At 30.9% G+C, this 27,158-nt stretch overlaps 1 protein-coding gene across 2 annotated transcripts in view; it reads left to right on the top strand.

Annotated features, from left to right (window-relative positions):
• Positions 1-1,775: 1,775 nt before the first annotated feature.
• LOC127726718 (cytochrome b-245 heavy chain-like) overlaps positions 1,776-27,158 on the top strand; it is a 38,496-nt gene continuing 13,113 nt past the window's right edge. Inside the window, exons 1-10 of one of the 2 annotated variants that reach the window (XM_052234191.1) lie at positions 1,776-2,122; positions 10,413-10,508; positions 13,000-13,110; positions 13,467-13,554; positions 15,804-15,952; positions 17,176-17,276; positions 18,382-18,462; positions 22,650-22,794; positions 23,499-23,591; positions 24,657-24,791. In XM_052234191.1, the coding sequence (XP_052090151.1) occupies positions 2,081-2,122; positions 10,413-10,508; positions 13,000-13,110; positions 13,467-13,554; positions 15,804-15,952; positions 17,176-17,276; positions 18,382-18,462; positions 22,650-22,794; positions 23,499-23,591; positions 24,657-24,791 (1,041 nt within the window). In that variant the 5' untranslated portion in view covers positions 1,776-2,080. Of the gene's footprint in view, positions 2,123-10,412; positions 10,509-12,999; positions 13,111-13,466; positions 13,555-13,725; positions 13,736-15,803; positions 15,953-17,175; positions 17,277-18,381; positions 18,463-22,649; positions 22,795-23,498; positions 23,592-24,656; positions 24,792-27,158 lie in introns of those variants that run through there. The other variant, XM_052234192.1, reaches the window with a different exon arrangement.

Here is a 27,158-nt window from a genome sequence, read left to right as displayed (position 1 = left end):
AATAAATGTCAATACCTATATATGTCAAACTAATTAATAATCATATAACGAGACAAAAAAAAAAAACACTACCATATATAAACCATTAGAGACAGCCACTTTTTACAGACACAATAACATCACAGATTTAACTAACTTAAAGTTTTAATGAGAACATAGCGAAGGTCAGTCTTTGAATAATTTATTGTATTAGATATATAAAAGCTTTATATATCGGCAATTAGTATAAATGATCATATTAATAGTAAAGATAGATGAACAAATTAAAAGCTGAAGCAATACAAATTTTGAAAAAAACTTTTGCAATGATCTGAGGCTATATATATATTACATAAAGTTGATATAAACATTTTTTAAGGATGTACTTATGTCAGGTTTGGGAATTTTTGTCAGATGTTCGGACTCCTTGTTTTTTTTTCCCTACGATACAGGGTGAAATATTTTGCCCCATAACACCCATTTTTCTTTTCATATAAGTCTTCAATAGCTCATAAAAAGACATTTACCAAAATTTAAGCAGATTCTAGATTTCTTTTCTTTCGATTTGAAACCCAAATAATACCAATGCAAATATAAAGGTAAAAGTCCGAGTCAGCCCTTTCCCGTCATTTTTATAAATTAAATATCTCGAAAAGAAGTTCCATAACCTATCAATAGTTTTAGCTTATTTTGTTCCTGGACTGATGCTCTTCTGACTTGTAGTATCAATTTTAAATTCTAGATTTTTTTTATTTCACCTAAGTACAATCCTTAATATACTGGTATATGAAATAAGGATTATCGATAGCATCATCATACCTTTTGCTAACTAATTTTGAATTTAGAAAATTAATGATTAGTTATCATTCCTTATTAATTGAAAAATGGAGATATTTTAAAAAATACAAAATAAAGAAAGACTATGCAAGAAATGTTTTGACAATGAAAAACATAGTTAATTTATTGTTCGTATATCATACAGATTTCAAGATCAGAAATGTTCAGTATATATAGCTATTTATAGTCTTTTTTCAAAATTATAATTTTAGAAATTTGTCTGAAACGGAAAACATATATATTTAGAGATTACTCAGTAAACGCTTCATTACCAGCATTTTCACAAGGGTAACGATCCGGCCTGGGAGGACCTGCCGGGATTGTAACCCTTGGTTAGGGAAGATGTATTTATAGGAGATGAATAAATCGGGCTTCTTTTTAAAGGGGTCACTAGAACTGACCATGTCAGAGACATATATATGTCTCTCATCATGTCAAGATAAGGGTCTCATATCGAGGACATGGAATAAACATTTGCTTGATATAAACCTTCGCTTTCAGTTTTACATATATATTTGCTTTTTTGTGCCTCTCAAACTGTTATTGTTTAATTGCAGTTAAGTACTTGATTTAACACTTGTGAGAATAAAGTATATTCACAATATTAACCCAAGATTGTTTTGATGTATGCAAACCTTTTCAGGGGCGGATCCAGCCATTTATAAAAGGGGGTTCCTAACTCAGGAGAAAGGGGGGGTCCAACTATATGTCCCTATTCAAATGCATTATTGTCAAAAAAAGGGGGGTTTCAAAACAAAACAAAACAAAACAAAATAAAAACAAAACAAAACAAAACAAAACAAAACAAAACAAAACAAAACAAAACAAAACAAGTAAGAACAACCAAAAAAAACCCCAGCAAAACACTTTTTTTTATATAAAAGTGGCCTTGTAGAGTTTTTAAATTCCCGCCAAATAAACTTTTTAAAACATTATAGTCTCCCTTTAAAGGCGTTCTTTTGTGTAATTGTAAACAAATGTCACATGCAAGTTGTCACAGATATGTCAATCAAAAGTATCATTAAAACTCGTTATTGATATAAAATACATGGTTATTTTAAGAACAGATATAGTAAGCACAAAAAACCCACTTTAAAAATGTATTTATCTGATTGATTTCAAGCTAAATGAGACGTAACATTCGGGAAGTAGGAGCCATCAAGATCAGTGTGTGACTGTTTAAGATAACACCTTACTGTGCATGTACATATCAAGACAACAGGATATCACGATGGATTTAGGAAGTTGAGATGATACATTAGACATGGCGAGGGTGTTGAATGACCTCCCAAGATGGATAACAGTGGTATGTGCATTTATTATCTAGTTTCATTTTCAATTGATAGCAGGTGGGGTACATAATTATACAAGGTTATATTTATTAAAATAATAATATAAATATTAGCCTAAATACCTATGAGTAATTAGTAAAATAGTAAAACAAAATATAAATGTTGATCTATACATAAAATTAGATTTTTTTAACTTGACACTGAGATTACTATAACAGTTACACATGTGTTATATTAGTCTCAGCTTGACAACATCATTTCAATTAGTAAAAAAAAAGTTTGATATAACTTGAGCTTGGGTCAATGGAAAAACTTGATATGTGTGTTTTGATTATTTTTCTATTTGTCAGGGGTTGATCCAGGGTTTGAGGAAATAGGGTGTTTTATTGTCCACAATGGTAAAAATTATTGCCAATTTAACATAGGGAGTGAGGTAACATTGGTTTGGACCCTCCATGCATTAAGTTCAAAATTATTTTTTCTTCACGCCCTCTAACAATTTAACTGAATATGCCACAAACATATTTAGTTTATTGAATGAAAATTGATTTACATTATAAAAATTTATAGAAATTGGATTTGAAATTGTGACAGTAACAAATGTACAGTAGCATTTAATCATACCAATTTTGAGAAGAAGTCTTAATGGAAACAAATTGTAAGATGAGAGATAAGATACATGTACATGTACATGTAGCTCCCCAATTTGGAACTCTCATTTATTGCAATTTTAACAGGTTATACACTGAATGTGATAACATAATGATTACAATTTATTTATATCTATTTTATTACAGGCAATGGAGCAAAACCATATTACTTATTGATTAAAATATTTCTTTCCATGAACCTAAATAAGAGACAATAAATAACAGAAACCTCAATTGCACAATTGCCTATAGTTATGTATTTTAGAATATGATTTAATATATCACAGATTTTTAAAGGGTTTGCAAATAACGCCATTAATGGGCCAAAAAAATAAAGAATAGAGAAAAATGGGCAAAAAATAAAGAATAGAAAAAAGGATCCAAAAATTTAAGAATAGAGAAAAATGACCTACAAGAAAATTAAAAAATAAAAAATAACGACAAGGACCCTCACTCCTTACCCTCTAAATTTATCAGAACTTTAAAAAGATTTACCATGAAAATCATTAAAAAAAGCTTGATCAATATGTGGAAGGCCAACATGTAAATTATATGTGAGTTTTTGCTTTTTGCTTAGTGCTGTCCAATGCCAATCTGTAACCTGGTGACTTTGAGATGCAAAACAAGTGCTAGCCATTTGATTCCAACAATGGCTCAAGACAGCTTAAAATTTTTTTTAATACTTGTATCATGTATATGAAATATTCCCTGGACTCGTCTGCCACATCTGTATAAAATTTTCAAAACACATTATATTATATAGACAAAAAACTTTATTGAAACAAAGTGCTATAAAACATATTTTTTTTTTGTGACAACGTATTTTAAAGACATTTGATATGAATGACCTTGCAACTTTAATTATTAAATAAAAAATATTGATTAGAGTGATTTAGGAGGAAGTTTTTTTTCTCGCAAAACAAGTACATTTGTGCTGCATCCTGCTGATAATCTGTATATTGTTATTAATTTAATGTAGTGATCAGTAATTTCCTGTAATATTAAAGAAAATATTGCAAATAGAAAAGTTACTTGTTTGAAATTTGAATTTCGAAAAATTGATAAAAAAATTTAGAATAACTTATTGCAACTTTAATTTCATTAATTAGAAAAAAAAGGTGGTATCTTAAAATACCAAGAGAAGATAGATTTAATAGGTAAAAAGTGACAAAAAATTGAAGATGAAATTATTTTTTTCTTACATTGTTAAAAATGTAACAGTCTTTGATATTAGAAAAAGTTTATATTGATAAATGAAAATATGTATCATCAACAATTAATAGATTTATATATAACTGATATAGATAAAATGAAGTACATTTGTATATCCTCAACTTTAGTAATTTTTGGGGCCCTTTATAGCTTACTGCGGTGTGAGCCAAGGCTCCGTGTTGAAGACCGTACTGTGACCTATAATGGTTTACTTTTATAAATTTTGACTTGGATGGAGAGTTGTCTCATTGGCACTCATACCAAATCTTCTTATATCTATTAATAGCTACAATCAGGTAATACAGATATAAACAAGGAATTATTAAAATCTGGAATAATTTTGAATTCTGGAAAATTAATAAGAAATATATGATGAAATCTAGTCTAATTTAGGAGGGTTATGCATGCATGGCTAAGGAGGGCTAGTTAGTTCATACTGAAATATCAGTGAAAGTAAAATTAACTTTAGTCATGTAAAAGTCATGGCTAACCCTTTTTTAGTTAGTTTTCATCATACATTTCTAATCAATTTTCCAGAATTCAAAATTATTCAAGATTCAATCAATTCCTTGTTTATAAGCTTTGTTCCTTTAAAACAGTAAATTATAGAACTGAGGACTCAGGACTTTTGGAAATGTTAACTTAAATAATGTATATTATAATCTTTCAATCAGTTTAATTGAGGTCTGGAGCTGGCATGTCAGTAACTGCTAGTAGTGCTTTGTTAACTTATGTATCATTGTCATTTTGCTTAGTTTCTTTTGTTACCTATTCTGACATCGGACTCGGACTTCTTTTAAACTGAGTTTTACTGTGCGTATTGCTATGTGTTTCTTTATTCTACATTGGCTAGAGGTATAGGGGGAGGGTTGAGATCTCACAAAACATGTTAAACACCGTCACATTTTTGCGCTGCCCCAAGTCAGGAGCCTCTGGCCTTTGTTAGTCTTGTATGTTTTTTAATTTTAGTTCATATATATGTTTTGGAGTTTAGGGTGACGTCCATTTTTACTGAACTAGTACACAATTTTATTTAGGGGCCAGCTGAGGACCACCTTCGGGTGCGGGATTTTCTCGCTGTGTTGAATACCCATTGATGGCCTTCGGCTGTTGTGTGCATTTTCGTCGGGTTGTTGTCTCTTTGACATATTCCCCATTTCCATTCTCAATTTTATATTGATGTTTTTGTTGATGTTTGTCACAGCTTTAGATTTATTATATATATATATATTATATAATTGACAAAAAAGATTTGAATTGAATTGAACTGTTATATATAATTGCCTATAAATGTCTTTAATTTTTGTTTTTATTTTTGAGCCAGCCATGCAAAAGGGTCTGGATGGGATTACAGAATAGAGAATAATTTGGAAAATTTGCAGAATAGATGGCTAAAAAAATAAAGAAAAGAGAAAAACAGGCCAAAAAATATAATAAAGAATAGAAAATAATGGGGTGCTGAAATATTAAGAATAGAGAATAACTGGCAAAATTTATAAAGACTAGAGAAAAATGGCCTACAAAATTATAGAATACAGAAATGAAGGACCTCCCATCCACACCCTCATGCAATATGGCTTTCTGTCAACACTTCTTATTTAAACATGGGACATAACTCTGAACTAAATTTAAGGCATATAATCAATGTACATGTAAAAAGCCTTGCAGAAAGTTTAAAAACACCTTTTAATCATCTACCATAAAACAATTTGAATCATTTGTTAATTGGCCTTAAATAAATGTGTTGTGAAGTGACAGATTCATGTTGATGATTAAAGTACACATAATAGACTAGTTCCTACGTAAATCCAAATTTTGAAATAATTCCCTTTGGGATTTGAAGTAAAAAAGTAAGATATATTTGTTGAAGTAGCTGATAAGTGTTTGTGATAGTATTTTTTTCAGTATCTTAGCCTAAGGAAGTCATTGCATATAATTTTGTACAGTCCTACATTTGCAAGTAAATGATGCAAGAATGTTATTTAAAACACTTTTTCAAAATATAAATTTTCTTGGAATGGAGACAATTCAATCTCAGCTGTCCAATTTAAAAGAGCTGCATTTTTGCATTTACATATAAAAATAAGGAGATGTTGTATGATTGCCAATGAGATAACTATCCATAAAAGTTCAAGTCACGAAGATAAAAGCAGTTAAAGGTCACATTCAACAATGAAAAAACCGATACTGTAAAGTCAGCTTTTAAAGGACCCGACATGTTTAATGTGAAACAATTCAGACGAGAAAACTAACGGCCTAATTTATACAATACATATTCAATATATACAAAAAAAACAAATATAACAGACATGAAGCAATGACAACCACTGAATTACCGACTCCTGACAGGCACAACGAGAATGTAGCAAGGTTAAACATGTTAATGTACCATGTTTACTTAAACAAAAAAACAAAACTGTTAAATTATATAGATATAAGAAGATGTGGTATGAGTGCCAATGAGACAACTCTCCATCCAAGTCACAATTTATAAAAGTAAACCATTATACATTTTGTAGGTCAAAGTACGTCTTCAACACGGAGCCTTGGCTCACACTGCACAGCATGCTATAAAGGGCCCCAAAAATTACTAGTGTAAAACCATTCAAACGGAAAAACCAACAGTCTAATCTATATAAAAAACGAGAAATGAGAAACACTTATAAACCACTTATACTCCATTTTAGCTGGTTTTACTGTAAGCGTTTATCTCAACAATGTCAACTAAATCTTGCAATTGGTTTTATCAAACTAAAACTAGTCAGAATATTACCAAATTGCTTTAGGATAGTGAGTCTAGTAATCAAATATTAGTAGTGCTAGAACAAGAAGAAAGGATATTCTAATGATAAAATGCTATTAGATTGGAATGTACCTTCATCTTACTATCACATGACAGCTTAATTTCGTAGTTAATTATTTGGTAAATATGTAAAACAAATAACACTGAGGAATTACAAAAGAATTGAACTGCACAGCATACCACACCAACCACCAACAATTAAGTCCTAAAACAAAGATGCACAAACAAAGATACAACAATAAAAACACAGTTCTAGACTTTGTACATGTATAGGCATAAAAGGAGAAGGCCAGGTTAAAGACCCCTTTTTGGCCCCAAAATATAGAGTTTTTACAAAGTTGTCAAAAATGTAAACTTTTAGCTATTTATTGGAAAGTTGAATACTTTTGTTCCATAAATATGATCTGTTTTTGACAATACAATGCACATGCATCAGGTAGAAGCATCATTATTTCATGCAAAAATACTGAAATCTTCACAATTTTGGCATTTGTGCTAAATTTAAGAGGTTTTGGTCTAAAATGAAAGTGTTCAGTCTTAATATTTAAATATATGTTGTGTTTAATGATGATACATAACATAGATAAATGTTGATACTGAACACGAATGGAAATGAAGTCTAGCATGTCTAGTGGGACACGGGAAATTACAAAAAAATGAGAATTGCTTACGTACATAGTGTAAGCGGGATACGGGAATCTGACAAAACAGTAAGCGGGATCCGGGATCAAAAAACCCCACTGAGACCCCCTTTATAAGCTTTGTTCCTTTAAAACAGTAAATTATAGAACTGAGGACTCAGGACTTTTGGAAATGTTTACTTAAATAATGTATATTGATGTTGTTTTTGTTGATGTTTGTCACAGCTATAGATTTAGTATAATTATATATATAATTAACAAAAAAGATTTGAATTGAATTGAACTGTTATATATAATTGCCTATAAATGTCTTTAATTTTTGTTTTTATTTTTGAGCCAGCCATGCAAGAGGGTCTGGATGGGATTACAGAATAGAGAATAATGGGGAAAATGTGCAGAATAGATGGCTAAAAAAATAAAGAAAAGAGAAATACAAATGTACAGGCCAAAAAATAAAGAATAGAAATAATGGGGTGCTAAAATATAAAGAATAGAGAATAACGGGCAAAATTTATAAAGAATAGAGAAAAATGGACTAAAAAATTATAGAATACAGAAATGCAGGTCTGACCTCCCATCCACACCCTCATGCAATACGGCTTTCTGTCAACACTTCTTAATTATTTAAAAATGGGACAGAACTCTGAACTAAATTTAAGGCATATAATCAGAGTACATGTAAAAAGCCTTGCAAAAAGTTTAAAAACACCTTTTAATCATCTACCATAAAAAAAATTGAATCATTTGTTAATTGGCCTTAATTAAATGTGTTGTGAAGTGACAGATTCATGTTGATGATTTAAGTACACATAATAGACTAGTTCCTATGTAAATCCAAATTTTGAAATAATTCCCTTTGGGATTTGAAGTAAAAAAGTAAGATATATTTGTTGAAGTAGCTGATAAGTGTTTGTGATAATATTTTGTCAGTATCTTAGCCTAAGGAAGTCATTGCATATAATTTTGTACAGTCCTACATTTGCAAGTAAATGATGCAAGAATGTTATATTTAAAATACTTTTTCAAAATATAAATTTTCTTGGAATGGAGACAATTCAATCTCAGCTGTCCAATTTAAAAGAGCTGCATTTTTGCATTTACATATAAAAATAAGGAGATGTTGTATGATTGCCAATGAGACAACTATCCATAAAAGTTCGAGTCACGAAGATAAAAGCAGTTAAAGGTCACATTCAACAATGAAAAAACCCATACTGTAAGGTCAGCTTTTAAAGGCTTCAACGAATAATTTGAAACAATTCAAACGAGAAAACCAACGGCCTAATCTATACAATACATGTTCAATATAAACAAAAAAACAAATATTATAAACAGACATGAACCAATGACATCCACTGAATTACAGAGTCCTGACTTGGGACAGGCACATCAAGAATGTGGCAGGGTTAAACATGTTTGTAATTAAACAAAACTGTTGAATTATACTCCATTTAAGGATGTTTGCTACTCTGTTTCAAAATAGCAAGCTTTTTAAAAGACTGTTCTAAAATGATAGCATTTAAATAAAGGAACTAAAAAAGCAGAAAAAAAATGAAGGGTTCGTGTGCTTGTTTTCGAGATAAAAGCCATTGAAAATTTGGCGAGAAATGATTCTCTCTAGATTTTTCATACTTTTAACATTGGCCGCTTTTTTGTTTCAAAAGCTATGAAAAAATAACAAGGATTTTATAAGATTTTCAAATATGGCTTTTTAAACTATATGTAATAAAATTATGAAAAGAAAAGTAGGGGTTTAAAATGGGCAAATTTTTTAATGGCAATACATGGATAAAACCTGTTGATTCCAAAAATCTAGCAGAAATTCAAAAACTAGAGGAGCAAACATCCTTAAGCTGGTTTTACTGTGAGTGTTTATCTCAACCATGTCAACTAAATCTTGCAATTGGTTTTATCAAACCAAAACTAGTCAGAATATTACCAAACTGCTTTAGAAGAGTCGGTCTAATTTAATCAAATATTAGTTAGTGCTAGGGAAAGAAGAAAGGATATATATATTCTAATCATGCTAATGACAAAATGCTATTTAGATTTGAATGCACCTTCATTGTGACTTACTATCACAGGACAGCTTAAATTCCTAGACAATTATTTGGTAAATATGTAAAACAAATAACACTGAGGAATTACAAAAGAATTGAACTGCACAGCATGCCACACCAACCACCAACAATTAAGTCCTAAAACAAAGATGCACAAACAAAGGTACAACAATAAAAACACAGTTCTAGATAGCCTGACTTTGTATAGGCATAAAAGTAGTAGGCCAGGTAAAGACCCCTTTTTGGCTCCAAAATATAGAGTTTTTACAAAGTTGTCAAAAATGTAAACTTTTAGTTATATATTGGAAAGTTGAATAATTTTGTTCCATAAATATGATCTGTTTTTGACAATACAATGCACATGCATCAGGTAGAAGCATCATTATTTCATGCAAAAATACTGAAATCTTCACAATTTTGGCATTTGTGCTAAATTTAAGAGGTTTTGGTCTAAAATGAAAGTGTTCAGTCTTAATATTTAAATATATGTTGTGTTTAATGATAATACATAACATAGGTAAATGTTGATACTGAACACGAATGTGGCCACTTTCATTTTAGACAAAAACCATCTGAAAAGAGACATTTTATGGCATAGTTGATAGATTCTTCATATTTAATCTTGACTTAATTAAGCGTCCTTAATGACCAAATCAGTTCAAATCTTTATCATAAACTTATTGAATGGACTGAAGTAGACACCAAGTGTTTAAAAAATGTAAAAAATCTTCATCAGATGTACTGCGATTTTTAGGCTGAAATTAGCCCATACCGGACCTTCTCCTTTGGTGAGGTAAAACAAGTTTTACAAGCATTTTAACCTCTCCTTTGCCATCTAATTCTACAGAAAGTAAAATGAATATGTATAAAGATTAGAAAAAGTGTCATGAATAGATATAAACACATCACTGTAACCTAGTTTTGTTTATATTTTTCAGTCTGTATGGATCATTGCCAACATCATTTATTTCACAGTGACCTACTTTAGGTTCGACAAGTCTGATGAATATTACTACACAAGGAAAATACTTGGGGTAAGTGCAAATAAGTTATGTACAACATATATAATGTAATGAATGATATGGACTTATTGATGGATGTAATTCAAAATAAAAAAGTTATAGTTCTTAAAAGTGGTCAAGTTTGAAAAATAGACTTTGCCGCATGATGGTAAGAAATCATAGCATTGTAGACCTGTATTAATATTAATTTTTTAAATCAAATATTCTTTTAGAGGAAAACAACACTTTTTTATGAACTTTGCCTTAGTTTTACTTTAGCAAAAATGAAATACAATGTAAATCAGCTCTCTCAGAGATTTTAGAAAACATAGATGTAGTGGTTGTCACAGATTAATAAATTGATTGACTATTTATGGATTGATAATAAAGGAGTATGTTCGGTATGGGCCATATTTGGCCCCGATTATAAAGTTCAATGTTACATGATAAAAAATGTTTTAACTTGACTTAAAGACATGTGAGAAAGTTAAATAGAACTATTTGTGTCAAAGTTTTCTTCCAATGCGTTGATTTTTACATCCCAAATAGGTCAAGATAAGAGATTTTGGCAAAATTTGATAAAATCGGGCAGATTTCAACCAAATTTAGGACCAGGAAACATAGAGCGTAGGCATTGACAAACTAAACATTCAAGTTAGACATGTAAAATGTCATTACAAACATAATTTTAAAAGATCTTTTTTGTCGACATTTGCGCTCTCAGTGTTTCCTGTCCAATAATCCATGGAAATTAACCCATTTTCATTGATTTTTTCGTGGAAATTATAAATTAGTACTATTTGTGATGTCATGAATAAAAAGCAGGAATGTAAATTTTCAACAAAAAGGCTTATTTCCTATCTAGTCACTGTATTAGCTATGATTCATTGTGATATTGGTCGATAAATCCTAATTTGATATTAAAGCTAAAAAAGGGGGCCATTTTTGGGCCTTATTGAACCTTCTCCTTTGATGCAAAAATGACCTGCATATTTAGAACAAAATTTTATGAAATATGGAGTATGTTTAATTATCACATGGTATTATATTTATGACATTTTGATTACAACTTGAAACTTAGTACACATGTACATGATGATGTTTTTTTTTTATGCCCCACCTACGATAGGGACATTATGTTTTTCGGTCCGTCCGTTCATCTGTTCGTCTTTTCGTCCATCTGTCCGTCCTTCCATCCTTTCGTCCGTCCATCTGTCTGTCCTGCTTCAAGTTAAAGTTTTTGGTCTAGGTAGTTTTTGATGAAGTTAAAGTCCAATCAACTTGAAACTTAGTACACAATTTCTTCCCTATGATATGATCTTTCTAATTTTAATGCCAAATTGAAGTTTTAACCCCAATTTCACGGTCCACTGAACATGGAAAATGATAGTGCGAGTGGGGCATCCGTGTACTATGGACACATTCTTATTAAGATATACTTTGGATTCATTTATTTTCGTTGATTGAGGAAAATTTGTATTCATATGATAATTCAAATTTCCTGGTTATGCCAAAGTCTGCATACAAGCCTATTGAAAATTTGTACGTCATTGCAATTGAATATCTGAGTTTGTGGTTTACCATGGCCGTCACCCAGGAAATCCTTGAAAATTGTTATCCCATCATAATAATGAATCTACAGTACATATGCCAAATAAGAATAATCACCAATATGTCTAGTTTACTGAACAAGAAAGGAGAAGGTCCAGTAAGGGCTATTTGGCCTAAAATTTGAAGTACATCTGATGAAAGATTTTTGACATTTTTTAAACACTTTAGTTTCTGTAAAAGATTTAAACTGTCATTTGGTCATTAAAGATGCCTAAATTCAAGCTTAAAAATGAAAAATCTATCAAATATGCCACAAAACGTCACTTTTCATATGTTTTTTTGGTCTTAAATGGAAGTGGCCGCATTCGTGTTCAGTCTCAACCGTCATATATGTTATGTATCATCATCAAATACAACACATATTTAAATATTAAGACTGACCACAAGGGCGGCCACTTCCATTTTAGACAAAAACCGTCTAAAAATTAGCACATTAATGCTAATATGGTGAAGATTTCAGTAATTTTGCATGAATTAATGATGCTTAGTACCTGATACATGTGCATTGCAATGTCAAAAACAGCCCATATTTATGTAACAAAAGTATTCTACTTTCCAATGAATAGCTAAAAGTTTACATTTTTTTACAAATTTTTGAAATGCTATATTTTGGGGCCAAAAAGGGGTGTTACTGGGCCTACTCCTTTGATATTGTGAGCAGATCATGGTGTCCAATAGACTCACTTCCTGTTCAACAGTATTTTTTAAACAAGTCATAATAGTTAAACAGGGTTCAATAAAACAAATTGTAAGGCCTGTTAATTACTATGGAAGAATTATTAATTGTGAGGTACCACTATTTATTTTGGGGATAAAGCTAGTAAAGAGAACACTAAATGGTAAAATTCTGCTAAATAAGATTACATACACAATATTATGCCCTACATTGTGCATATACCATTATATTTTTCAGCCTGCCTTGGCCTGGGCCAGAGCTAGTGCAGCTGCACTTAACCTGAACTGTATGCTTATTCTACTTCCTGTTTGCAGAAACTTAGTGTCATTTCTAAGAGGATCATTTCAGGTAAATTGGGTAATCCACTGTCTAGACATGTTCATAAAGATCCAAATACAAAGATAGATAAAATAAAAATATTCTATAATTTACACCCCAGATCATGTTTGAATTACCTTATCTCACACATTGTGACTCACAATTCATTTTACCAACCTGAGCTTTGTCTTATTGCTTTGCCTGAAAGATATACAGTGCATTGACATTAGTATTTTTTCATTTTATTTCATAAGTAATCATATTTAAAAAATAAATATTTTGAAAGCGGTCAGTGGTGACGGTTTGATTTTTACAAAACATGTTTAAAGCCTCATAACTGATTAAGTTCATTGACTATTTTGACAAATTGTTATTTTCATTTACAGAAATGTTGTAACAGAAATATACGGAGGCAGCTGGACAAACATATTACATTTCATCGCTACATTGCCTATATGATTTGCCTTATGACAGGTAAGTTTTGATGTCCTTTATGGTTTATCTGCCTAATGGCAGGTAAGTTTTTATAACCTAAACGGATAGTTTGCCTAATGACAGGTCATTTTTTATGTCCTTAAAGATTGGGTTGCCTAATGACTGGTAAGTTTTAATGGCCTTTAAGATTGGTTTCCCTATTTAATTTGCCTTATGACAGGTAAGTGTTGATGTCCTTCATGCTTTGTGTGTCATAATGGCATGTAAGATTTCATAAGCCTAATGGTTGATTTGCCTAATGACAGGTAAGTTTTGATGTCCTTCATGCTTTGTGTGTCGTAATGGCATGTAAGATTTCATAACCCTAATGGTTGATTTGTCTTATGACAGGTACGTTTTAATAGCCTTTAAGGTCGGTTTGCCTATATGATTTGCCTAATTACAGGTAATTTTTTGTGGCCTTAAATGTTGGTTTGCTTATATATACTTGCCTTATAACAGGTAAGCTTTTATGGTTAGTAATACCAAATTTGATTTGCCTAATTACAGGTAATTTTTCATTGCCTTAAAGGTTAGTTTTCAGTGCACTGCTAACATTAGAATAGTTACAAGTTAAAGAGTTATAACTTAAATCAGAGGTTTATTAGAGGTTAGCATTTAACCACTTACTATTGTCATTTCCTGTGGGAGAATAGTTTTTAATCTTCCAAATAAAATAGTCTTTTATTAAAAAAAAAAGGAGACAGCTAATTTTATGCCAAGGAGACAGTAACCCCAAAAAAAACATGTAACCATAAGACATCTAGAGAGCAATATTCAGTTTTCAACAATAGGCAGGCAATCAGGTACAGAACCCCTAATTTGGGTCAGACAGAACATTTAAGAAAGTAGCACATTTTTCAAACAAATTAGTTCCAAGAATGCATAGCTGTGTCTTTGTAAATAAGTAAAATATTTTTGTAATTTTGTTATCTAATGAAAACTCAAGGACTTGGGATCACTTAAGAACCCTTGTTGAAAGTTTATTTTGAATAATAACAAAAAAAATATATGAAATTGAAATAAGAGGGCATATATTGCTGGTTTTGCAGATCAAAAGTATTAAGACAAATTAACTAGGGGTACTACTTGTACAAGTAATTTTTATTTACTTGAAGAAGTAATATTAATATACTTATATAAGTAAATTTGTAGGATACTTATATAAGTAAATTTTATTTACTTGTATAGGTAAAAAAAAAATTGGCTTAGTTATGTCCCTTAGACATTCAGATTTTTTTACTTATATAAGTGAAAAAGTCATCCTATCTTCTTTTCTTGAATTCTTAGGACTTCTTTGCTCTAATAGAATTTTTAATTGTCTGTCTTGTAGATGTCTTAACTTATCATTTAAGTGTAATTTCTTTGACAATGAAAATCTCATTTGTCTGTTATCTTCAGAACACTGCTCATTTACAAGCCCCCAAGGAGCAATTTTTGAAGGCCTTGCACAAATACTTAAGATCTTTGTGCAATTAGTTTCTTTGTTGAATTAATGAGATGAAACATTTAACTCTAATAAAAAATTATGAGCTAACCTGAGAAAAATCATTAAAGGCATGTTTTTACGTCTCAAAACTTGAGAATTTTTGTGGGATTGTAAAAAAAATTTACTTATACAAGTGAATTTTTGAGGAAATTAAGGGGAGATTATTCAAACATTATAATTAACTTATATATGTATATTTTTTTTACTTCTTCAAGTAAATAAAGATTACTTGTACAAGTAGTACCCCTGACTACTATGAATTCTTTAAATTAACCTGAAAAACAATGGGCTTTAATAAGGTGATTTTATTCCATAACGGAAGAGTAGTTTAAAGTGCCACCTCATGCACGCGCTTATTTGTAATTGGTAATAATATTTCAAGGACAAAAACAATGAAAATTTGTTCTTCATGATTAATTATAACTTCCATAATATATCTGACACATGGAGAAAATAATAATGTTGTAAATATGACAAAAGTTGGTGAAGAAAATTATATAAATTGTCATGCCAGTATGTTTAACTCTAACTATTGAGGTTTTATTTATTTTCGTAGAAAACCAATTTTTATGAATAAAGGAAAAATTGATTTTCATGGATATTGAATTTTGTGGTTTTACAAAAGTCAGCATAAAATCCTATTAAAAATTTGTATTTTGTGGAACTTTTTTTTTTGGTGGTTCACCTGTACCAACGAAATCCACTAAAATTGATATCCGAAGAATAACTATGAATCCACACTATACGTTTATATTTACAGTAATTCATGTTGGTGCCCATGTTTTTAATGTTGAGAGATATGCAGAGGCTTATGACAGCCCAACACAAGATAGAGAACTTCTACGAGTGCTTAGTGGTTTAGGAAGTGGGAATTCTTCTATATTTCTCAACCCAATCAGAGAACCAACGGTATGAGAGCTTTGTATAAATGAGATATGGGGGGTCCTCCATTTCTGTATTCTTTAATTTTTTAGGACATTTTTCTGTATTCTTTTTCTTTTTTGCCTATTATTCTCTATTCTTTATATTTCAACACCCTGTAAAAACTCATTCTACCATTTTGAACATCACTATTGCAATAAATTAAATGTTGCAATACAGACAAGCTTTAGGAGTACAAAAAATAAAGCAAAAACAAGACTTTACATGTTCCAATTCATTTATTATGAAAGAAATATGCTGGGAAACATCAACTCATGCCAACCCACTAGCAGATAACCATGTGTCTATGCTATTACAGATGCTCAAACACTGATCCGACCCGTTTAAACAGAAATTTTTTATCAATTTTTGACAAAACTGTTAACTTATGGTTGGTCACATACTCACAGCTGTTTGCCATGGTCCATTTCTTTGCAAGAAATGATTTAGAACGGAACAAGTATTAAATGTAGTAGTTACTTCAAATTATATACCGGAAATTGTTACATACATGAACTTTGACCTTTCCTGTTTGTATTTATTTTTCCTTCTTCTGCGTCTAAAAATGTCTAGGAACAATCATTATCTGTAGTCTGTTGGTTCAGCTGATATGATAAAATGATTGAAATAAAACATATACTGATGGAAAGTATATGGAAGGGAAAGAAGATTTTATGTATGATTTTGGGGTCAATAGATCAAAGATTTACTGGTCACTGTTGCTCTTGGCCATCAACAATCTTGAAATAAGATGGGTTTAACTAAACTTAGATGTACTACTTACTTGTAACCCGATCCAAATAAAGTAGAGACTCACAGAGATCATTGCGGTCGTAAATTTTTGTTATCATAGATTGGTCATATCAAGATTGTATTGTCTATATAACTGGGGTTTCTAGAAAGGAAGAAATCACAAAACGATATAAAAAAAAAATTATCGGACAAAATATAAATCGAACAAAAAACTTATAATTTACATGATTTTTGTATACCGTATACTTTTAATTCAGAAATTGTTGGGATGTTTTTAATCTATTAATGTGACTGAATAAGGTTTGCCATAATCAAAATTTGCATCGATAATTTCAGTAGTGATTTTCTTCTGCAATCCCAATAATTAGATCTCGCATAATTTTAAACAGTGATCAGTGATTTGCAATAATAAATGCATGCATTAAATTCTGAATTTGCAGTATCTGTTTCTTTTTTAGGACCCTATCCTAGCAACATTGAGATTTTTAGCAGGAGTATCGGGAATTGTTATTACGTTATCATTAATCATAATGGTATCAGCAGCGACAGAACTCATTAGGTTAGTATTCATTTGATAAAACAACAGAACGGATATAGGTGTCACAAGTAGTTAGGAATTACACTCCTGGAGCCCCTGAACTCGGTCCAGTCTTTAGCTGTGTTCTTGTTCCTCAGTCATGTCAGTCAAATCTATGTAATGCAAACAAAATGGGGTATTGAAATGGGAGGGATGTATTGTTTGTGAGACCATTTTGTACCTAATACATTGTAATATAATTATACTTACCCACTTTTCAAAAATAATGACACTATCTGCAAAATGAAATTTTAGGAAACAACATCTTAAAGATTTTTATATTTTTATATATACTATGATTTTGTGTCATGGATGAACACCCCATATCCTTTGTTTTTATATTACACAGCTTCTTTTTCATATGTACTTATTTAGTACTATAACTTTGAAGTACTGAAAATATACCTAAAAAATGTTGTACCTTTTCAGTACCATAATTTAACAGTACTGTGTTTAACAGTACTGTGTTTGTACTTCCAAGTTGTCAGTAACAGTTTTATACTTTTAGAGCTATTTTCTTAATGCTTGTAGTTTAAAGGTTTGGTTGAATTGCTTGCTTTGTTTGTATAAATATTTGCTCAAGCATTGTAATTGAGATTGACATCTGCAATCAATAGATAGGCGGGGCTTCAGCTTGTATACATTTTACTTAACATCCATACATTTTTAAAAGTATAAATATATAAACAAGCTGAAGCCCCACCTATATGTTGAATACAGATGTCAATCTTAATTACAATGCTTGAGCAAACATTTATACAAACAAAGCAGGCAAGTCAACCAAACCTTTAAACTACAGGCATTAAGAAAATAGCCCTAATGTGTAGTACATTTTATTTTGTACATGTACCCGTAACTTCAAATATAAAATCATACACTTATGACCTACATTTAAGTACTTTTCGAAATGTACTTATAAATATTACCTCAGAAGCATTAGAAATTACTGTTTATTAATTATAATTAACTCAGAGGGATAAAAGAGGGGTGCCAGATTTGTGATCTTAAATTGTACTTCTTTCATTATTGCATCACATGATTATGTTTTATAGCATTGAATCAAATCTCTGTTTATTTAATATTTCAGGCGATCATATTTTGAAGTATTTTGGTTCACTCATCATTTATTTGTGTTATTCTTCATCGGACTGGTTGTACATGGATTTGAGTAAGTATTAATTTATAACAGGCCTTGCGGTCATAAAACTATCAAGCACGATTTTCGTACTCAGACTCAGAAATCAACCAATCAAAATCACAGATTTGGTGTTTCCATCACAAATTTTGTACTCCGAATACTGAGTAAAGTTTTATGACCGAGAGACCTGATCATTTGAAAATTTTAATCTCTCTTCTCGTTCAATGGACAATCTAATCATGAAACATATATTCTTCGTCCTATAGTCTCGGTTGGATCGTTGTCTCATTGACAATTATACCACATCTTCTTATTTTCATTTTTAGTAGGAGAGAACAGGTGGAAAAAGTTAAATTAAGGTGGTACCCAACACCTTGACTAATATTAATTTGGCTCGTTTAATTTTCCTAAAATTTTGACAAAATGTTTACTTTGACCCTTTGACAAAAATATAAAAATTTCAAATAATTTGAACCAACCACTTTATCAGAAAAATTTCACTGGTTATATAGCAGTTTGACAAACACTAATTTTGATCACTGAGAAGCTTAATATTTCCTTAACAATACAACGTGATTAAAACGTTTAATTGAATTTTACAGAGTTATCTCCTTGTAGTGTTAGGTACCACCGTAAGCTGAATTAAATTTTTTTATAGTTGCATATATGGTACTAAAAGAGTTATTATTTAAGATAAATTAAATTCTAAATTTTCCATTTTTTTTATCACCATTGAAAGCCAATTACAATATCATCCAAACCATGTTTTTGGTATTTAATTCATCTATGGACATATGAAGGTCATCCTTAAATGGACCAGAGATAACTGACCTTATAAGTAAGAGAGGTGACTTTGAAATAAGGTTCAAAATGCATTGGTATTACTACAGCTGGAATATTCGGTATTGGTTTTACTCATTGTTGAAGGTTGTACGGTAACCTGTAGTTGTTAATTTCTATGTCATTTGGTCTCTGGTGGAGAGTTGTCTCATTGGCAATCATACCACATCTTCTAATTTTTATGCCCCACCTAGGGGCATTATGTTTTTCGGTCTGTGCGTCCGTTTGTCTGTCCGTCTGTTCGTCCCTCTGTCTGTCCCGCTTCAGGTTAAAGTTTTTGGTCAAGGTAGTTTTTGATGAAGTTGAAGTCCAATCAACTTGCAACTTAGTACACATGTTCCCTATGATATGATCTTTCTAATTTTAATGCCAAATTAGAGTTTTGACCCCAATTTCACGGTCCACTGAACATAGAAAATGATAGTGCAAGTGGGGCATCCATGTACTATGGACACATTCTTGTTATAACTTATTTTCATTGATACGTTTTTACATGATAAAATTATTTGTACCTACATGTATAGTCAATTTTGAAGTAAAGTTATTTTTGCGATTTTGCAAGTACATGTATATGTTTAAGAGAAGATACAAATTTGACACATTTGTAACAATTAATGTCCATTATTTAATGACCTCAATAGTAGACATAAACAATATTTGATCTTTATCACAACAAATCAGATCATACTTCAGTAAACTTAGTCAGATTTATGGAAAATTGTTTTAACCTTTTAACATTAGCATCCTGGAGTACTTTTTAATACAATTATAAGTAGATAGTACTGAGTACTAAGCTCTTATTGTATATATATATCCATAAAAACAGGATGTATTATAAAGTATATAGGATGTCATCAAATGAAACACTTTATATTATAGGGTGGGAATAATAAATTATTACTTCTGGAAATGCATGGTGTTGTCTGTCACAAAGGCCATGACTTACATTTTGTTAAAAGCTTTAAGCTTACACAAATAAAGAACATCTTTTTGGAGAGAGATTATTAAATATTGTACAAATTGATCATTTTGAGCAAAATTATTCATACTAAGTCTTGCATCTATTAAGATGATTACGAACAACACTTAATTTATTTATAGGACTCATCTACCAAAAAATACATGAAATAGTTTGAGCCACCTAAAAAAAGAAAATTGATTTAAAAAAAATATTCTATATAAATAAAAGAAGATATAAGGTATAAAAACCAACAATCAAACAAACCTTTTATAGCTGACTACGGTAAATTCAGAAATCAATGCCTGCATTTATTATCGAAATCCTTGACTTCGGGCAAAAATTGGAAATCTTTTTTAAAATGAGATTGCTAAAATTTTATGGAGGAATCACTACTAAAATTATGAATGCTAGTTTTTATTATTGTGAACTTGAAAAAAAGCATTTTTCTTAGTAATAATAACGGTATGGGTTTTGCTCATTGTTGAAGGCCATACAGTGACCTATAGTTGTTAATTTCTATGTCATTTGGTCTATGGTGGAGAGTTATCTCAATGGCAGTTATTCCACATCTTCTTATTTTTATAATTACAGTATATGGTATGGGTTTTGCTCATTGTTGAAGGCTGTATGGTGACTTATAGTTGCTTACATCCTCGTCATTTGGGCTCTAGTGGACAGTTGTTTCATTGGCAATCATACCAGATATTGTTTTATAAATATATACTTCATAACTTTATTTAAACACCTTATTAAGCTAGCTTGCCATTGGTATTGCCTAAAGATTGATCTTGTTTCCTTATATGTCGTCTTTGATTGCTTTCAACAGAGGACAACTTAACAAAATTAAAAAATATGGCCAATAGGGCCAGTTAGAGTGTAAATTTACTGGCCCAACTCAAATAAAATTTGCCCTAATAATACTATCTAAGTGAAAATATAGTCAAATGTAATGGCCAATGGGGCCAGTAGTCTTTATGTTCAACTGGCCCTATCGAAACTCTACAGGCCTTGGGCTAGCGGGCCAGTGCTTAAGTCGACCCCTGTATTCAAGATGTTAGTGATTTTGATGGTAGCTGTACTATGGATTGTTTGATTAATTGATTGATTGATTGTTAATGCCACTTTCAGCACCCTTAATAAAACTGGCATTTCTAGTCCATTAAGATCAGAGACAAAGGCACCTACCACATGCAGGGTTCAAACTCACAATTTCAATATTGACAGGCTAGTGATACAGTAGATGAACCACAGGGGGTCTCTTCCTATATGAAGGTATATACATATGTGCCGCTGGAATGGGTCCCTTTTTTGATACCTCAAATATATCAATGGGGTGCAATTTTACTGAGGAAATATATCAATAGGTAGTAATTTTTCAGTTTGTTGTGCAAAGATCTTATAGTATATTATATAATTGAAAAGTGTTTTTAATATATAATAAGATTGTATATGCATATAGGTACTATTTGAGCTGATAAATATATGAATGGGTTATGATTTCGCTGTGAAATATATGTATAGGTAGGGATTTCACAAATTATTCAATATATGAATGGGGGTGTTTTTTTCCTGAGATCACCCCCAGTTGGTGGGGTTTGTGTTGCTTAGTCTTTAGTTTTCTATGTTGTGTCATCTGTACTATTATTTGTCTGTTTGTCTTTTTATTTTTGGCCATGGCATTGTCAGTTTGTTTTAGATCTATGAGTTTGACTGTTCCTCTGGTATCTTTCGTCCCTCTTTTAGATCCCAGCTGCACAACTGTACCCAAAATCCCATGTTGAGACCCCCCCCACCCCCCCACGTGAGATAAACTACTTAGACCTCTCTGCCACTGAGGCCTCAGCTGTTCTATGGAAGATTATGTTGTATTTTTTACTTTAAGGATATTTGATCAAGATAGATATAGGAAGAGATTAAGGTTAAAAAATAGCAACTAAATAAACCTCATTACATATATCATGTACAATGTATGGTAGTCAGGTAATCTTGTAGGCAATCTTTTTATTGTTTGTCTTTTTGTATGTTTATGGTAGATAAAAGTTGCTGTGATGTTCAATATTTTGTGTATTTGATGTCTGTTTTGTATATTAAGGTGGTACCTAACACTACAGGGAAATAACTCTGTAAAAATCAGCTAAACGTTTTAATCACGTTGTATTGTTAAGGAAATATTAAGCTTCTCAATGATCAAAATTAGTGTTTGTCAAACTGCTATATAACCAATGAAATTTTTTTGATAAAGTGGTTAGTTCAAATTTTTTGAAATTTTTATATTTTTGTCAAAGGGTCAAAGTAAACATTTTGTCAAAATTTTAGGAAAATTAAACGAGCCAAATTAATATTAGTCAAGGTGTTGGGTACCACCTTAAAAATATTATAAATGACATTTACTCTACCTTTTTCTTATATATTATAGAGGTATTGTAAGAAGACAAACACCTGCCAGTGTTAGTCAGCATAATCCGCTTAATTGTTCTGCCAACCCGTCCAACTGGGGGAAGAGGGATTCATCTGGGCAAATGCGATGTCCTATTCCAGAGTTTGAGGGAATATCAGCCAAGGTAAGAAAACAATCGTCTCAACCAAGAGAGAGACATGATTTGTGATAGATTTATCCCTCTAAATATTTTGATTCATGGGCCACTAACGCTTCGTTTGTAGATTAAATGCATTTCTTGCTCACTAAATTATAATGTATGTTTGATGAGTTTTTTTAAACTATTGGATTGATGGCACTGATGGGGAAAGTTTTATTACCAGCCCAGTAGTCACCTCTCCTGTGGTGCTTACAATATATTTAAAGAGCTCTAAAAACCAAAAATAAAGAAATAAAGATCGTGCCAAATCTGTCTTTTGCTACTCAGATATGCCTTGGTATGAAAATCTTAGAATTTTATAGGATTTTACAGGAAATTTACAGAAATGACTGCATCAATGATATTTCATTTCAAAAGAGAAATGACTACAAGGCTAGTGATCTGAAACTTCCACCAGCAGTGACATTGACCTAAGGGTTGTTAGAACTCCTCAAAGACTGACCATATAAAAAGCCAGATGTGCATTTTGTCTAAGCTTCAACAGGGGGGTAGTAAAACAAGAACTGGTCATGAAAAATTGCTTCATAAACATCAATCTATTATTTTTTTTCATTTTCATTGAAAACATGGGGGACATTTCAACCAATACAAACAAAACATTTAGTTAAATAGGAAAATTTATTTAAAACCCTACTTGTTTTTTTTTATATTGATTTACATATTTATAGGCATGGATGTGGACAATAGGACCCATGGTTATTTACATAATAGAAAGAATTGTAAGATTTGTGAGAAGTCAGCAGCGAGTTGTTATCACCAAAGTAAGTTATGCCCACCAACTTTCTATACATTGCACTGAACAACCTTACAAAAAAAACATGCCTCAAGCTCTGCCACCAAGTTTCTTTACATTGTAATGAGCAAGCTTTAAAAAAACATACTGGTACCTTGAGCTTTGAAACAAACTTTCAAAACATTGTACTGAGCAAGCTTACAAATACACATGCCTTGAGCTTTGAAACAAACTTTCAAAACATTGTACTAAACAAGCTTAAAAAAACAAAATGCCTTGAGCTTTGACACAAACTTTCTATATACATAATGTACTGAACAAGCTTATTAAAACACATGCCTCAAGCTCAGTCACCACTTATCTATAAATTGTAATGAACAAGTTAAAAAAAAACAAGATTCGAGCTCTGCCATAAACTGTCTATACATTGTAATGAGCAAGCTTAGAAAAACCATACCTTGAGCTTTGAAACAAACTTTTTATACATTGTACTCAACAAGCTTGAAAAAACACATGCCTCAAGCTCTGACACCAACTTTCTATACATTATACTGAACAAGCTTTTATAAAAAAAACACATGCCTCAAGCTCTCACATCAAGTTTCGAAACATTGTACTGAATAAGCTTAAAAAAACTCATGCCTCAAGCTCTGCCACCAAGTTCCTATACATTGTACTGAACAAGCTAAAAAAAACACATGCTTCCAGCTTGTAAACAAACTTTTCTTACATTGAGCTGTAAAAGTTTGAAAACAAAAACATGCCTCCAACTTTATTTCATCACATTTTTCCACTCAAAATACTTTTATGCTTCCATTTAAATTTTTTGGGACATGTTTTGTATAATTTCAGGATTATAATAATGTATGCCTGCCTCTCATGTAAAGATAAATTCAAGATATATGGTATATATTGATAAATAAGGATATTTAATGTTGAAGTTAAAAAAACATATATTTTTTTTCATTTAATGTGTAATATATCAGAATTATAGATAGATTCATGTGCTATTACGTTAAAAATAGTCTGGGGTTAAAGTTTTTTGACATGTAATGACAGGAGCATTATAATTTAGAATATTTATTGATTTCAGGTAGTAAAGCATCCGTCAAGAGTATACCAGTTAAGAATGCAAAAGAAAGGATTTAAAATGTTACCAGGACAGTATATATTTGTACATTGTCCCAGCATATCAAAACTTGAATGGCATCCATTTACTTTGACATCTGTAAGTGAACTTTTAAAGTCTTTTAGTTTGCACTATGTATTGTATAGTTTTTCATAAAGCTGTGCAAAAAAATTTACTTTTTGCATTTTTGCGCCTGTCCCAAGTCAGGAGAATCTGGCCTTTGTTAGTCTTGTATGTTTTTTAATTATAGTTCATTTATATGTTTTGGAGTTCGGTGTGACGTCCATTTTCATTGAACTAGTACACATTTTGTTTAGGGGCCAGCTTGGAGGCAGGCTTTTATTGCTGTGTTGAAGACCCATTGGTGGGTTTCGGCTTTTTTCTGCTCTTTGGTTGGGTTGTTGTCTCTTTGATCCATTCCCCATTTCCATTCTCAATTTTATTTTAGAATTTTAAATGTTCAAACTGTAATATTTGGGTTGAGAAATATCACATCTCAGTTCCAGCAGAAGGAGATCTTTTATCTCTATTGTACAAAAAAGGATATGGTATTACAAGTTGTTTATTTTTTTATACATTCACATAAAAAGTACTTACTGTAAATTCATAAATTATTACGTGCATTTATTATCGCGATTTTTGATGAATGGACAAAAATACAAGTTTAATTATTGCGAAGTCGGAAAAATATGACAACAGAGCTATGTTTCAGTTAGCAGAATGCAAGTTCTTATTATTGCCATACTGATCCAGTCCCATAATTAATTAATTAAAATCTCGCATTAATTTCTGAATTTTCAGTACTACTTAATAGTGTCTTTTTTGTTGTGGGGATAAAAAAATACTCTGTCATTCTGTGTTTTTGTTTGCTGTTTTTCTGCTTTGTATCAATCTGATGAGTTAAGTCTGTTCAACTGAATTTTATGATTTGTTCTTATGTTGTACTGTTACACCACTGTCCCAGGTAATGGGGAGGGTTTGTGCCAGCAAACAAGTTTAACCCTGCCACATTCTGTTCATGTCCCAAGTCAGGAGCCTGTAATTTAGTGGTTGTCTTTTGTTGCTTTATATCATATTTGTTTTCGTTCATTGCTTTGTACTTAAATTCATATATTCTACTTCTTATGATTTTTTTCCAATCTAACATATTGTTCTAAATCCTTTAGGAATGAGGTTTTTCAGGATGTTAACTCAGCTATCAAGTTTGTTTTATTTTAATTTTTTAGCAAAGTAACATCTTGCAAAATTTCCCTTTTTTCATCTGAAATATCATTTACATATTTGTTTTTTCATTAAAAAATTTAAGTGACAACATTGATTAGAAATACTTTGATCATTTTATAAATTGATTGGTAAATGGTGAAAATGACAAGCTCTGGCAAAATCACTGGTACCAGAAGCAAAAACCTGTATTTTATGTCCATTTATTTGTTAATTTATTCAGAAAAGCTGGTGATCAGAATTTATATATAAATGATTTACATTGATACCAACTAAGCCTCATCTCCAACTGACGGATTAAAATTGTCACAGTTATTCCCCTTATATTGTTATTTAATTACTCAAAATTTTTCATTACCCTTCTAAGGTATGTTTATAAGAGAACAAAACAATATAAACAGATAGAATAAAAGTGAGAAATAAGAAAAAAACAAGATGATAAATTTTATGTATTTTTATTTTATTAAAGATTTTAACTTTTTATTTATTACATAGATATCGATGAATACATTTGAAAAAAAGAAAGTTACCCTACTTGTGTTTTAAAAAAGAAAAGGAAAATTCCTCGTCTATTTTTCAAATTTAATTTTTCAAATAACCCAAGTTACACAAAAAAAGCTCTATTGGAACTTTTTTTAACAAAAAAAAAATGCATCAGGATTACTGGGCATGAACTTTTATTGTATTGTTACCATGGAGATAGGAAAATGAAATATTAGACATCAGTTAAAAGTTAAAATTTGATTAGTGATTATTTTTTCACAATTGGTTTGTAAAGGACATGTACTGTGCATATGGAATTGTGTGCACTTGGGATTAATTTGGCTTATTTTGCAATCTCACAAAATGCTTAAAAATAGACTGGTTCCTTGTACAAAATCAACAATATTTATGTGAAGGGCTTTTTTATTGTTTGATGTGCAAATCCCCAACCCCTTTCCAATCCTTGTGAAAGATTTGGGGGATTCAATCTTGAAAACACAAACCCACAAAAATATCAACTTTTACAGGATAACATATATTTACATGACTGTACAAAGTCTGAAATTTGACAGTTGTTTTCTTTTCATTCAACAGTCTGTTTGCCAATTTCCGTACTTGACCATTTTTTAGTTATCTCCCTTTCGAGGGACATAAATTTTTATTGACAATGGAGAGCTTGCGGAAAGAGCAAATTGGTCTGTGCGTAATGTGTGTAACCTTTAAGTTTCTCAAATCTTTGAATACATTTAATTTGTTGTTAAG

This window comes from Mytilus californianus, unplaced genomic scaffold (genome assembly GCF_021869535.1).
Source record: "Mytilus californianus isolate M0D057914Y unplaced genomic scaffold, xbMytCali1.0.p SCAF_18, whole genome shotgun sequence".
NCBI lineage: Eukaryota > Metazoa > Mollusca > Bivalvia > Mytilida > Mytilidae > Mytilus > Mytilus californianus.
Note: the sequence above shows the minus strand (reverse complement) of the source record. Positions and strands in the feature narration are given on the sequence as shown.